General features: G+C 46.4%; 1 protein-coding gene across 1 annotated transcript; it reads right to left on the bottom strand.

Moving 5' to 3' along the window:
- Window positions 1–271: 271 nt before the first annotated feature.
- On the bottom strand, window positions 272–9,650 carry NDUFAB1 (NADH:ubiquinone oxidoreductase subunit AB1). Its single transcript, XM_045776455.2, has 5 exons — window positions 9,440–9,650; window positions 3,545–3,661; window positions 2,170–2,257; window positions 1,220–1,319; window positions 272–430 (listed from the first exon to the last, which is right to left on the bottom strand). The coding sequence occupies exons 1-4, from the start codon at window positions 9,605–9,607 to the stop codon at window positions 1,228–1,230; spliced, it is 465 nt and encodes a 154-aa protein (XP_045632411.1). The 5' UTR covers window positions 9,608–9,650; the 3' UTR covers window positions 272–430; window positions 1,220–1,227.
- Between the last annotated feature and the right edge of the window lie 3,249 nt (window positions 9,651–12,899).

Here is a 12,899-nt window from a genome sequence, read left to right as displayed (position 1 = left end):
CTAGAAAAGTCATTTTTTTATATGCATGAATACCAATGACTAATCAGACAGATCTTTAAAAATATTAAAGTTAAGACTCGGGGCACCTGGGTGGCTCAGTTGGTTAAGCAGCTGACTCTTGATCATGGCTCAGGTCTTGATCTCGGGATCATGAGTTCAAGTTCTACGCTGGGCTACACGCCCAGCAGGAACCTACTTAATAAAATACTAAGCAAAGTCAGTATAAACAAGCTCTTTACAGGCACTGAAAAACTGAAGACTGAGAAAAATCTTGGCTTTATAGATTTATTTTCAAAGGAAAAAACAGACAATTTAAATACAAGTCTAAACAGAATTACTCTCTCAAAGGCAGCAATAATGCCAAAACACGTCCTCACTTCCAGACACTTGTCAGCATCTTCCAACTCTTCTTCCAGTGAAAAAAGGGGATCTGGCAAAGACAAAGTTAGTTCAGTGTTTCTTTTTGGTGCACTGACTTTCAATGACTCTGAGGTGATCAATTCAGGGTAATCAAAATTACAGACACTTAATACAATGTTTATTTTAAAAAAGTCAACCACTTGATCATACTGGAGCCTGAAAAACAACAGCTAATGTTGAAGTGATAGGCTCCTTTACCATGCACTGCATTAAGTAATCTGCACACACTACTGAATTTTACCTTCAGGCAAGCCTCAGGTAGGTCCTATCATTATCCCCATTTTACAACTGAGGAAACAGGCTTAAAGGCTAGGCGGCCTGCCCAAGACCACCAGACTTACAGACCCGGCCAGAGCTGAGAATAAAGTGTGCTGACTCTAGAGTACAGCCTTTTAACCCAGGAGGCCTCTCCTGCCTGATTAAGAGTCAGGCCATCTCAGCTTCCGGGACAGCAGGCTGGGCTGGCTTCAGGTGTGAAACCGAGGGCGGTAGAGGTCTCCGCTTTTGGGTTACCCTGCTCAGTGTTTTGTACAAGACTGCTTTTATGAGGAGTGCTGACAATCAAGGAAGTCCTACCTAAGAATGAACTGTTCATGACCTGTCTCAAGGGTAAAGATGGTCACTAAGGCCAGCCCCCTCTGAGTGGCAGATAACCAGAGAGGACCTGTGTTTTATAACCAGTGAAAATCTGTCAGGCATTTCCAATGTTTCCATTTCTTCCAGAGTCTTACTTTACTGGAAGAACTACAGACAGGTTAATTCTATGGGAGGACATTATTCTGTAAGTCAAATTACTTACCTGATATTTTATTCATATACATCCTTCTTATCTGCAATGTAATCTACAATTTCTTGTGGACACATTAACTTCTCTGCATCTGTATCAGGAATTTCAAACCCTAAAAGTAAAAATGTATACAATGCATGAGTATAGAAAAAACAAATCCTTTAAAATTAAACACCTCTCACGCTTCCTTACCACCCACAAGTACCTCAGAATTTTCCAGCAACCCTGAATCCCATTTATTAAGTTATGGGCCAGTTATGTTCTAGACAACAGTTAATAACAGCTGGTTCTTTTTTTCAAAGCTGTAATTCATAGGATAGAAAATTCACCCATTTAAAGTATAAAATTCAGTGGTTTTTAGTGCATTCACAGGTTGTGTAACCATCACCATCATCTAATTCCAGAACATTTTCATGACCACATTCATCTGTCTAGTGATAGCACAGAAGCCCCTTGGCTTTCCTTCAGGCAACTTACCTAAAAACTGAGCCATGGACCCTTAAAAGGTCTCCTGTGCACAACTGTCTGAGAAGCAAGCATAACCTGGCAGTGTGCATGGGAGGCATGGCAGGAACCGTGCGTGTGCGTGTGTCCCAGGCACTCCCAGTTACTTCTCTGGGCACGGCCATTCGGGGTGCTCTGGTGTGCTCAGCTTCTCCACAGGTGAGGTTCTGCCTCCCATCTTGGAGCCCCCACCCAGAGCATCCAAATCCCATCCTCCCTCAGGCCTTTTCTGGTCACTCGGCCCTCGGCACCACACTGGGCACTCTGCCGGCCCCACGCCGAGTGCGTTCTAGGTGAGCGCACCGTCCCTAGTGTTGACTTCACCTGACAGTAAGCACATGGGGGCAGGGGTGCTATTTCTAGTTATATACTTGATTCAAATCCCAGTTGTGACCCCCAGCATTTCTTCCACCTAAATCAGGAATCACACTGTGCAGACCCCAGACTTAGCCTGTTACCAAATTCATCCTCCATGGCCATGATAATTTCCACTTGGTCCAAACTGTCTAAGCCCAGGTCTTTCATAAAGTGGGAATTTACCGAGAGCTGCAAGAAAGGAATGCCAAACACAAAACTCAGTCCATAACAGTATTTGCTTCCCAAGAGAACAGAGAAGTACAATGTCAATCATTCATAGAATATGCTTAATATAAAGAGGACATATTTGAAATATGAAGAGTGATAACCAGCATTTTACGTTTAACCTGTGCCAGCATATACTTGGTGTGCTTTATATGTTAACTTATTCAAGCTTGTTTTGAAATGGTTAACAATACACACAAAACTAATGATGGATTTTACTTTATATATTTTATTAAGATCTTTGATCACTGCTTGGGAAAACTATCCTGGGGATATAATGTACAATGTGGTAACTATACTAATTAACACTACATTGCATATTTGGAATTTACTAGGAGAATAATCTTAAAAGTCTTCATCATAAGAAAAAAGTTTCTGTAGTTATGTGTGCTGACAGATGTTAACTAGACTTACTGCGATCAATTCACAATTTTGGGGGGGATGGAGGAGAGAATCTTAAGGAGGCTGAACCCTAGCGCTGAGCCAGACATGGGGCTTGATCTCACAACTCTTGAGATCATGACCTGAGCTAAAATGAAGAGTTGGACACTTAACAGACTGAGCCACCCAGGTGCACCCCCCCCTTTTTTTTTCAACTCACGGTATTATACAAATATCATTATGTTGTACCCCTGAAACTAATGTTATATGTCATTTAGACCTCAATAATAAAAAACCCCACTAACCTACCTATACGGCAGATTCAATTATTAAAGAAGGAATCTATTTATGCACCACTGTGAGAAAAATGCCAGTGGTTTAGTTTAAAAAGCAAGGTACAGAACAATGTTTATAGTACTCTACTACTTGTGTTTTTTAAAAATGGTAGGAGAGTGGAGCACCTCAGTGGCTCAGTCAGTTAAACATCGGCCTTAAGCTCAGGTCATGATCCCAGGGTCCTCCCTGCTCAGAAGGGAGTCTGCTTCCCCCTCTCCCTCTGCCCCTACCCTGCTTGTGCTCGCTCTCTCTCTCTCTCTAATCTTTAAAAACAAATAAAAGGGTAGGAGCTAAAGGTCACACAGTACATAAAATATACATATACGTACATATGTGAGTACACCTCCTTGCATATGTATTGGTACCTCTGGAAAGATACTCGAGAAGCTGGTTCCCCTGGCTGCCTCCCAGAAGGGGAACCGGGTGGCCGGGAGTCAGGGAGACTTTTTACTGAATATCCTTTTGGACCCTCTGAATTCCGTACCATTGATTAAATACTCATTTAAAGAAAAAACATTAAGGCACGTCAATTACCTTTTCTGGGTCAATCTTGTCATAAAGTTTCAAGACATAAAGAACACGGTCCTTGATCCCCTCTAACGTCAGAGGGGGTGCGTCACTGTACTGGCGGCACAGCTGTGTACGTGGAACCTAGAAAAGGGCAGGAGGGAAGAGCCGTTGAACCAAACACGCCTCTGGGTCAACGCACTAGCTTACCGATACCTTTCAGAGCTTTCAGCGCTTCCGAGAACCACCTCCTTGGATTCTGACTGTGGCCATTAGGCCACCCAGAGTCACAACACTGGGTATTTTCAGAAGCCCCAGCAGTCCAGCAGCATAAAAATGGGCCTCCCATCCCCTCAGAGCCAGGACTGGCTCCCCTGGCTCCTGTGTTCAGCGCTGCGGCTCTGGCCGCTAGTCTGGCTCCCGGGAGACTGGCTGCCTCGAAAATCGTGCAGGGTCTGCAGATGTGTGTGTCCTGTGGCACCTTCTGCAGCACCTGGCCACTGTAAGGCTCTGTCACCTTTAACTGGCACACCTGAGTCAAGACAGCCCACTCGGAAAGAGCTCCCTGGAGGACCGCACACGGGAAGGTCTAATATGGCCCCTGACTTCAGCCAGGACAAACGAGCCAGCTACCAAACCCCAGACAAGGGAGCCCAGCAGTCCTCCTGGTCCAATCTGTTTCTCTTCAGGGTACGCTTGTCACCAGCAAAACCATGAGCCTTTCTGATTTTTGCCATGATGGGAGTAGTGTCTCCAATGTCTGTGATACTAGCCTACTTGATAATCAACTAGGTATTAGGGTGTTGGATGGATTCTTCAGCCAAATATGGAAGGAGCTCCAACTTACAGCTCAGCAGGCTTAGTGCCATGGAAGGTACAATGCAGAACAAGAGGAAACAAAACAGCTGTCTGACAGTTCTGCTCACTGTGGAAGTCCTCAATCTGAACTGGTTTGTTTACCTTCTAAAGTTGATGTTAAATTTCGAGTTCTTAAGTAAGTTAAGCTGGAGTTCTTATAGCATCTCCCCATAGAAAGTGGCTTTGCGTGTTGGGGCTTAGGTCCTTGAGACCGACAAAGGTCTATGAAAATCATGATAAAAAACACTGCCAAATGAATCAAACCTGTACACACCTCTGTATAAGAAATATTTATCTTGCAAAAAAAAAAATCAGGTTTAATCACCGAGCTATAAAGAGATTAGATGAAGAGCTTCATGGATATCCTAAAGGTATTTCAAGGTGCTTTCAGAGTTTAAGAGCACTTGTTCTTTTTTGTCTCAATGTATATAGTGTCCTTTCCTTTCCACCTGCAGTGTGGGTTAAGGAGAACTCGGCTATGGGAACATCTCCAGGCATACTTATCCACAATCACTAGAAGTCTCCACGCCACAAATAAAATGAAGCAGAAGGGGAAGAGATGGAGGGAGGAGCAATGAGTTAAGTGGTGGTGACAGACGTTTGAGGGGAAGGATCTGACAGAGGCCTTGTCTGCCACATCAAGAAGTGGTATTGGGTGGGGGGGGTTACTGCTAAGGAGAAAGAGAGAACATGGGAGCTTTGCTGCAGAGCCCAAGAGGAAGGATGAAGCTGGGGAGGGCGCATGGTACACAACTACCCAAGGGGTCCACTAGGGGTCAGCACTGTCCCCAGCCGCACCAGCAAGTGCCCGCGCTTGGGCCAGTGGGCACCACGTGGTGAAATTAAAGGGGTCTCCACCTGGAGAGCACAGGCCAGTCCAAAGTGGGGGGCTACAGTGGGCTCAGCACAGGGCAGGCAGGTCTAGTGGGTGACAGCCCAGACTCTGGAGTATGACTGCCTACATCTGTACCCCGGCACTAGCTTTCTTACTAGCTGTGTCGCCTTGGGCGAGTTACTTACCCTTCCAATGTCACAGTTTCCTTCTTTGTAAAATGGGCACCACCGCCATGAGGCGTCACTGAGGGAATGTAAAGGGCTCAGGACACTGACAGGGACATCCACAGTGAGTGCTACTGAGGGCCGTCTAGGAGGATCGGGATCTGAGACTGGCGGTAGTGTGCCCCCAAAGCACCTGATCCCACTCCTTCCCTCTCAAGCCTCCCCTTCTGGTGTCTTGATGGACTTCTTATCATCAGTCAGACTACGGCCTGCGCTGGGCACTTTACAAACCATCACCTCCTTTAGTTCTGTCATCAGTCCTATTTTACAGACGGGAAACGGAGACAGAGAAAGGTATCCCGAGCCAGGCCTCCCAGCTTGGCCTCTGGGGAGGGCCTTACTGCCTCCTTCCTCCTGGATCTCAGCGGTTAAAAAAAAAAAAAAAAAAAAGAGGCACAGAAGAGGCAAGCAGCTCAGCAGGGTCCCCGACAGTCAACAATGTTTCTGGTGGTGTTTTTCCCCAAGATCTACACTTAACAATTCTATGTGACACAAGTCACTTCCCACAGTCATCAGAGAAGGCACAATGTACAGGAAAAGAGTGACTACCCTCTCAACTAGTAGAAACCAATAACCTAGTTCGTCCATTGAAATGCATCTGTCTCCACTCAGGTACATCTCTGACGAAGGGAAACGGAGAAAGCTCAGTTTAAAGCTCAGGAGACAGCTTTAAAGGCCAGCTCTACCAGCTGTCCCCTGGACAGCTCCACCCTGGTAGCAGACATCTTGATATCAGTTTGGAAATAAATTCCTTATCTGTCTTCCAAAACGCCTGCTCACAGACCTCTATTCCTTGTCCACCACCTGGTGCTCTGGCCAGAGACCTGAGAGCCCACCTCCACTCTTCCCACCCTCTCACCATCATGTTTACTGGGCCACCCAGCCTGGCTGATTGGGAGGCAAGATCTCACTTATTCAACAAACCTCGTTTCATGTTCACTCCCTGCAGCCTAAACAGAACATCCACATTCCACAGCGCCCTTCACAACATGCCCAAGTCTTTACCTCAACTCAGGTCTCCCCTTTCCACAGGCACCCTGAGGGTCAATCGCAGGAGTGCCAGGCTCTCCTGCCCTCTGCACATGCTCCTGCCCTGAGTGTGTGAGAAACTGCTGCCTTTGAGACCGTGCTCACCAGGGGCGCTGGGTAGGTCCCTCTTCTGTGCTGTACACATACCTGTCCTCACGGTGGCTATGTCTTGTCTGTGTACACAGGACTGTCTCAGCAGCCTGCGAGCTCTACCCCCTGTGCCAAGCACTGTGCTGTGGCTTAGAACTACAAAGATAAATAAAACGTTAACCGCTACCTCTAATGGAAAAGATCAAGCCAAATAGATTATTTAACTTGTAATAAAAATGTGGCAAGAAGGGCGCCTGGCTCAGTCAGTTAGTGTTTGCCTTTAGCTCAGGTCATCATCTCAGGGTCCTGGAATCGAGCCCTGAGTTGGGCTCCCTGCTCAGCGGGAAGTCTGCATCTCCTTCTCCCTGTGCCCCTCCCCCTACTCATGCTCGCTCAAATAAATAAAATCTTAAAAAAAAAAAAAAAGTGGCAAGAGCCATGACAGACGTATTTGTAAGCTGCTTCCTGAACAAGAGCTGTCATTCAGTCCTTGACAGGCATGGAAGAAAGAGATACCAAACTTGGAGTTAGCCCTGGAAGGACAAGGATATTCAAGGAGGGAAGGCCAGGCCAAGAAAATGACGCATAGGAGTGTAGTGGGTCTGTGTGGGAAGAAATGAGTTCATGTTGCTGGAGACTGAAGGTTAAGGTGGGACACAGGCTCTGAGGCTCAAGAGGCAGGGCCCAGAGGTGTAGACACCCGAACAGACAAAATAGCCGAGCTCTCCCTGTACAAGCGTTTTGCCTTCATCTGGGTACCATGCCCCAAAGAACTCTTTGGAAGTCCTCTTTGTGCTCTTGCTTCGAGACAGTTCAGATCTGGGGCCTGCCTGGGTCAAGTACAAAACTTCCAGGTTCCATTCTAGGCCACTACCCTTGTTTTTCTTACCTTCTATTTTACACTATCTCATATTTTTATATTCAGAACTGCTTTAGCTCCTTTTGGGAGGGGAAAAGGTTGGAATATAAATGAAGAACTAGTTGCCCTGGAGTCAGCAAAGTGGATGGATCTGAGGAGAAAAAATCTAATGGAACAGAATGGGTGGAGTGAGCAATAGTCCAGATGAAATGAGCAAGGGCTGGAGGTGGAAGTTTGGGGTAACTGGGAAACAGGCAATAGCAGAAACCAAGAGCAAAGACACAGACAAGGAAGAGAATGTGGTGAGAGATCTTTGGAACTTACCAACGTTTAAGGACTGGAAAGTGCCAAAGGACAGGAACAGGGAAGTAGAGGGAAAGAACGAACAAAGACAAACAGTGTCAAACAGCCTTGGGAACACAGCAGCAGGGAATGAGCTGGCAAGTTTAACATGAGGCTGCAGTGTCCAATGAGGTATTACCTAGTGTCTTTCCTTTATATGTATCTCTGTACCCTTCAACACCTAGAATAAGGTCTGGGACATAGCCGTCCCTCAGTTTCTTTGAATGAACAAGTGTTTACTCTCTCTTCAATCAGCAAAAGATATAAGGTGGTTAAATGGGAACACTTAGTCAAAACCACTTTGTAAATATAAATAAAATGGTTCTTCTGCTGTATATGAACCAAGCAGAGGTAGTGGGAACATCTCTGAGTACCCTGCTATTCAAGGCATGGTCCAAGGACCACCAGCAGCTGAATCTTCTGGGAGACCATTGGAAATAAAGCCTCCCAGGCCCCTTCTCAGAATCTGTATTTTAACCCAAGGGATCTGTAACAATCAAGTCTGAGAATCAGTGCTCTTTGAATAAGGACAATCACTTTGCATTTCAGCCTACTGTGGAAAGCGGTCTCGGCAACTCTATATAATGCCCTTAACTCTTAACTTCATGGTGACACTGTTAACCTTTTGATTCAGGCAACAGGGCCAGTGCCCTATGAATTAATACATCGCATTGTCAGTAAATCTCAATCCTAGCCACACAAAAGAATCACTTGGTGACTTCTAAAAACAGACAGCAAGACCCCAATTCTAGAAATAATGACTGATTTGGCCTGGGCATCCTTATGTTTCATTCTAACATATATTCAATACTGAAACCACTATTATATTAAGTTCACAGGTTTGGAGGGTTTCTCAAATTGGCCTTGACAGTCTATTCTACCTTAAGGCAGGAGTTCTTGATCTTGGCTGAACCCTTTAGTCACCTGGGGAACTTAAATGAAAACCCATGTCAGAGCCTCATCTCAGAGAAATAAATCAAAATGGGTGGGCAAGGGATTCTTCCCCTCTTTTAAGATGCTCAGGTGATTTGAATGTGCAACTAGGGTTGAAAATCACTGCCCTAACGAGAATTTCTGCCTCACAAAGGTTTTCTCGGACAGAAAAGCTAGATACTATTTTTTTCCTATCTTTGCTTCCAGGAGGCCTGTAAACAGGCAAAGGCAATACAGGGAGAAATCCTGGGTGCAGACTGCTCTGGAGAAGGTTGTAGGCCAGTGTGGCTTCCTTTTTGCACCCAGTCATCAGTTTTCCCCTAAAAAACTATCACGGTATTCGTCGTTATCACTACGACTAACGGAGACCAATATTTGAGAGTTTACCAAGCACCCCAACTAGGTGCTCTAAAAACCTCGCTGCACCCCCACGAAGTAGAGATTAGTACCCCAGCTTTGCCGTTCAGCCAGAGTAGCAAGGTCACGAGACTTGCCCAAAGTTTCGGAAAGTGGCGGCCAGCATTCGAACCCAGGGGTGTTTGACTGGAAGGTCTGCGCTCCAGCTCGTAAGCACTAGGTCACCTGGGTTCCCAGCAGGGGTCAACCAAGCACCGTGAAGGAGTGCAATGGGCGGAGAGCCAGATGTCTCCCGAGCACCCCTGCCGCGGCTGGCGTGACCCTGCTGCCTGGCCCCTCCCCTCCACCCCGATCCCTGACCCCTGCCAAGCCCCAGCAAAGTCACCGCGAGTCACCTGCGCGAGCACCGAGGCTAGCTGCGGAGCCCCAGGCCTCGTCCGGGCCCCCGCGGGGCACAGGGTGATGCTGAGCGGCCGGGCCGCGGCCAGCGTGGGGACCCGGAGCAGCGGCGCAAAGGCCGCGGGCAGTCGGCGGACACAAGCGGAAAGGACACGAGCCGCCATGGCTACGCCGACCCAGGATGCACTGCGCCGCGCCCTCCGGCCAGGTTTCCTCTCCGCTCAGCGCAGAGGATGCACAGAGCGGCGCAGCCGGACGCCGCTGGCTATAGCGGCCCCTAGAGGCTCCTGGTGGCACTGCTCTCTCGGGGCGCGCGGTCCAGCCATTTAGGGCCAGAGGCAAAAGGCTGCCAGCGCCAGAACCTCGTTCTGTCTTGTCTTTCCCTAAATACTAATCATTGACACATGAAAGGAACTTGTTTTTACTTATTCTCTGAACGTTCTGACATACATTTGTTTAAAAGTTTTGACGCGGCGATTATTCCATAGGTATTAAAATTATATAAGGGTCGCATGGGTGCCTCAAAGAGCCAGTGACTCTCGATCTCCAGGTAATGAGTTCAAGCCCCATGGTGGGTGTAATGATTACTTACTTACTTACTGAATAAATAAATAAACAAACAAACTTTAAAAAATAAGTAAATAAAAGTAAAATAGACTGCATAGTACCATCCCACTGTTGTAAAATTATTTGTTTATGCATTCATTAAGAAATTGAGTATCTGTTACATGCTAGTTGTTATGTGCCAGTTGCTACAGCAGTGGGCAAGCCAGGCAGTCTATTCTCATAGAGTTTACATTCTAGTGGGTAGAAAATTAACAAATTAAAATAAACACCTCCCCTAAGACAAAAAATCCAGGGAAGTAGTGATAAATACAATGAGGAACAGTAAAGTAGGGAGGAGGATAGTGAGGGAGTACAGGAGGGGCATTATTTTAGATAGGGTGGTCCCCAAAGGCCTCTCTTAGGAGGTGATATCTGAGCTGAGGTTTTCATCAATCTGGGGGAGGGAACACAGAGCCTCAGGAATCACCCTGCTGCTGGTGATGCCAACCAGAGTGTCCGTGACAGTTGACACCAGGCTTCGCTAGCATCCTGATTCCATCACCATCACTTCACTGCTTATTAATCAATTGGAAGCATAATTGTATCACCTCTTTGGGAATGGTCAGTGAATAAATGGCCCAGCTCCATTTTGGGTGGCAGACTTCTATTTCTTTCTTTCTTTCTTTCTTTCTTTTTCTTTCTTTCTTTCTTTCTTTCTTTCTTTCTTTCTTTCTTTCTTTCTTTCTTTCTTTTTTTTTTTTTAAAGATTTTATTTATTTATTTGACAGAGATAGAGACAGCCAGCGAGAAAGGGAACACAAGCAGGGGGAGTGGGAGAGGAAGAAGCAGGAAGAAGCAGGCTCATAGCAGAGGAGCCTGATGTGGGGCTCGATCCCATAACGCCGGGATCACGCCCTGAGCCGAAGGCAGACGCTTAACCGCTGTGCCACCCAGGCGCCCCCAAACTTCTATTTCTACAGAAAAGCAGCACCAAAAAAAAATCTGATTGGAGTCCGAGGATCAGGGCCCATTAGATCTGCTTAAGCCACCAGTGACACACTAGCTTCTGATGCTCCTTTATGGTCGCACTCCCGGCCAGACCCTTGGGACAGACGTGTGATGTGACTGTGCAGCATTAACAGCAGAGGGAGCACCCAAGAAGAGCCTGACCACTTCCCTCTTCTCTCCTATGTCCTCGACCTCCTGCTTTCTTCTGGCTCTTTGCCTTGAGCCCGTAAACATGCCAAAGTTTCTGCTAGTCTAAACACAAGGCCAGAGGCCTACCCCACTGATCTTTTATGTACCCCCAACATCACACTTCTCCTTCTTTCCTAGTCAAGCTTCTTGAAAAAATAATCTGCGCTTTCAGCCTTTAATCCCTCACTTCCTATTCGCTCTTTAATCCACTCAAATCCAGATTCTACTCCACACCTTGCAGAATGCTCACCACTACATCTTAAATGATCAAATCCAGTAAATACATCTCTGGCCATTCCTTTTTTTGGTTTTCCATGGCTCTATCTCCCTTGCTCAGCCTTTAAACTTTGTTCGCCAGGGTCCTCTTTGACCCATGCTTGACTTTAAAAACCCAAGTTTTCAGAACTGATGCACTCCAGAGGCTTTTATTCCCACCTGCATCCAGCCCTGGTCTCTTCTCTGGGCTTCAGAGTCCTTTATCCAACTGTCGATTACCAGATGCTCTGTAAGCACTTGAATGAGCTGTCTTCCCCCTTGTGTGTTCTGTTTCAGCTGCTGACACTATTACCCACTAAGCCAGAAATTTAAGACTCCCTCCTCTACCTAAATCATGCATTCACTTAGCCCTGCTCATTTTTTTCCTTCCTAAAACTCTCCCTCGAGTTCAGGTCTTTCATTGCACGGCCTTGCCGCAGGTAAGGCCCTTCTGGTCATCTTCACACCTCCACTCTTGTCTGCTGGAAATTCACTATTCACTGTGTTGGTAGAGTGGGAGCTTATCACTGAAGGGCAAACCCTTCAGCAGTCCCTACACCTGCAGAATAAAGTCTAGGTTTGTTAACAGGCTTTGCCAGCTCCCTGGCTACCTTTCTCAATTCCTCACTCTACCCCCCACAACATGATCCATTTTCTTGCAACAGTGAGTTGTTTGTAGTTCATGCCATACTGCCTTTTCTGCCTGGAATATCCTTTGCTTCTGCTCTGACCTACAGACCCTGCAAGACTTGGCTAGTTGTCATCCTTCATGGAGCTTTTCTGGAACTCCCCCATGTTGGGCTAACTGCCCATCTTTTGGGCACTCTGAACATACCCTCTAAATTCAAAACACAGTATTTAATTTATTGCTTTGTGTCACGGTCTCCCTCACTAGACTGTGAAAGGCCTTTTTTTTTTTTTTTTAAAGATTTATTTATTTGAGAGAGAGAACAAGTACACAGAGGGAGGGGGAGAAGGAGAAGCAGACTCCCCACTGAGCAGAGAGCCCGGCATGGGGCTCAATCCCAGGACCCTGGGATCAAGACCTAAGCTGAAGGCAGACGCTTCACCAACTGAGCCACCCGGGTGCTAGACTGCGTACTTCTGAAGGGCCGCAGCCTCACAGTAATCATTTTCATACCTACTACTTCAAGTATGTTCTCAGCGTTTGTTCAGCCATCACTGAACTGGAATTACTGCTTACCTCTACTGTTCTCTTAACTCTAAAATGTTATAGATGAGATGTTTCTCAGGATCCCTGGGTAAATGAAATCTTTGTGAAAAGCTATTATCTATGATGTGGTAGCAAATAAAAGTATTTCATTTAGGTAGAGATAGTGGGAACAGAACGAGTGCAAGAGAGAAAGCTAAATCTTTTATGCACATGTATCAAAGGGAAATAATAAAGTTAGCAAAACCCACACTAGTGAACATTGTAAAAAGCTGTCTTGAGAAGTA

The sequence above is a fragment of the Ursus americanus genome, chromosome 2 (genome assembly GCF_024610735.1).
Source record: "Ursus americanus isolate L20-20 chromosome 2, mUrsAme1.1.p, whole genome shotgun sequence".
Classification (NCBI taxonomy): Eukaryota; Metazoa; Chordata; class Mammalia; order Carnivora; family Ursidae; genus Ursus; species Ursus americanus.
The sequence above is the reverse complement of the archived record's forward strand: the minus strand, read 5'-3'. Positions and strand labels throughout refer to the sequence as shown.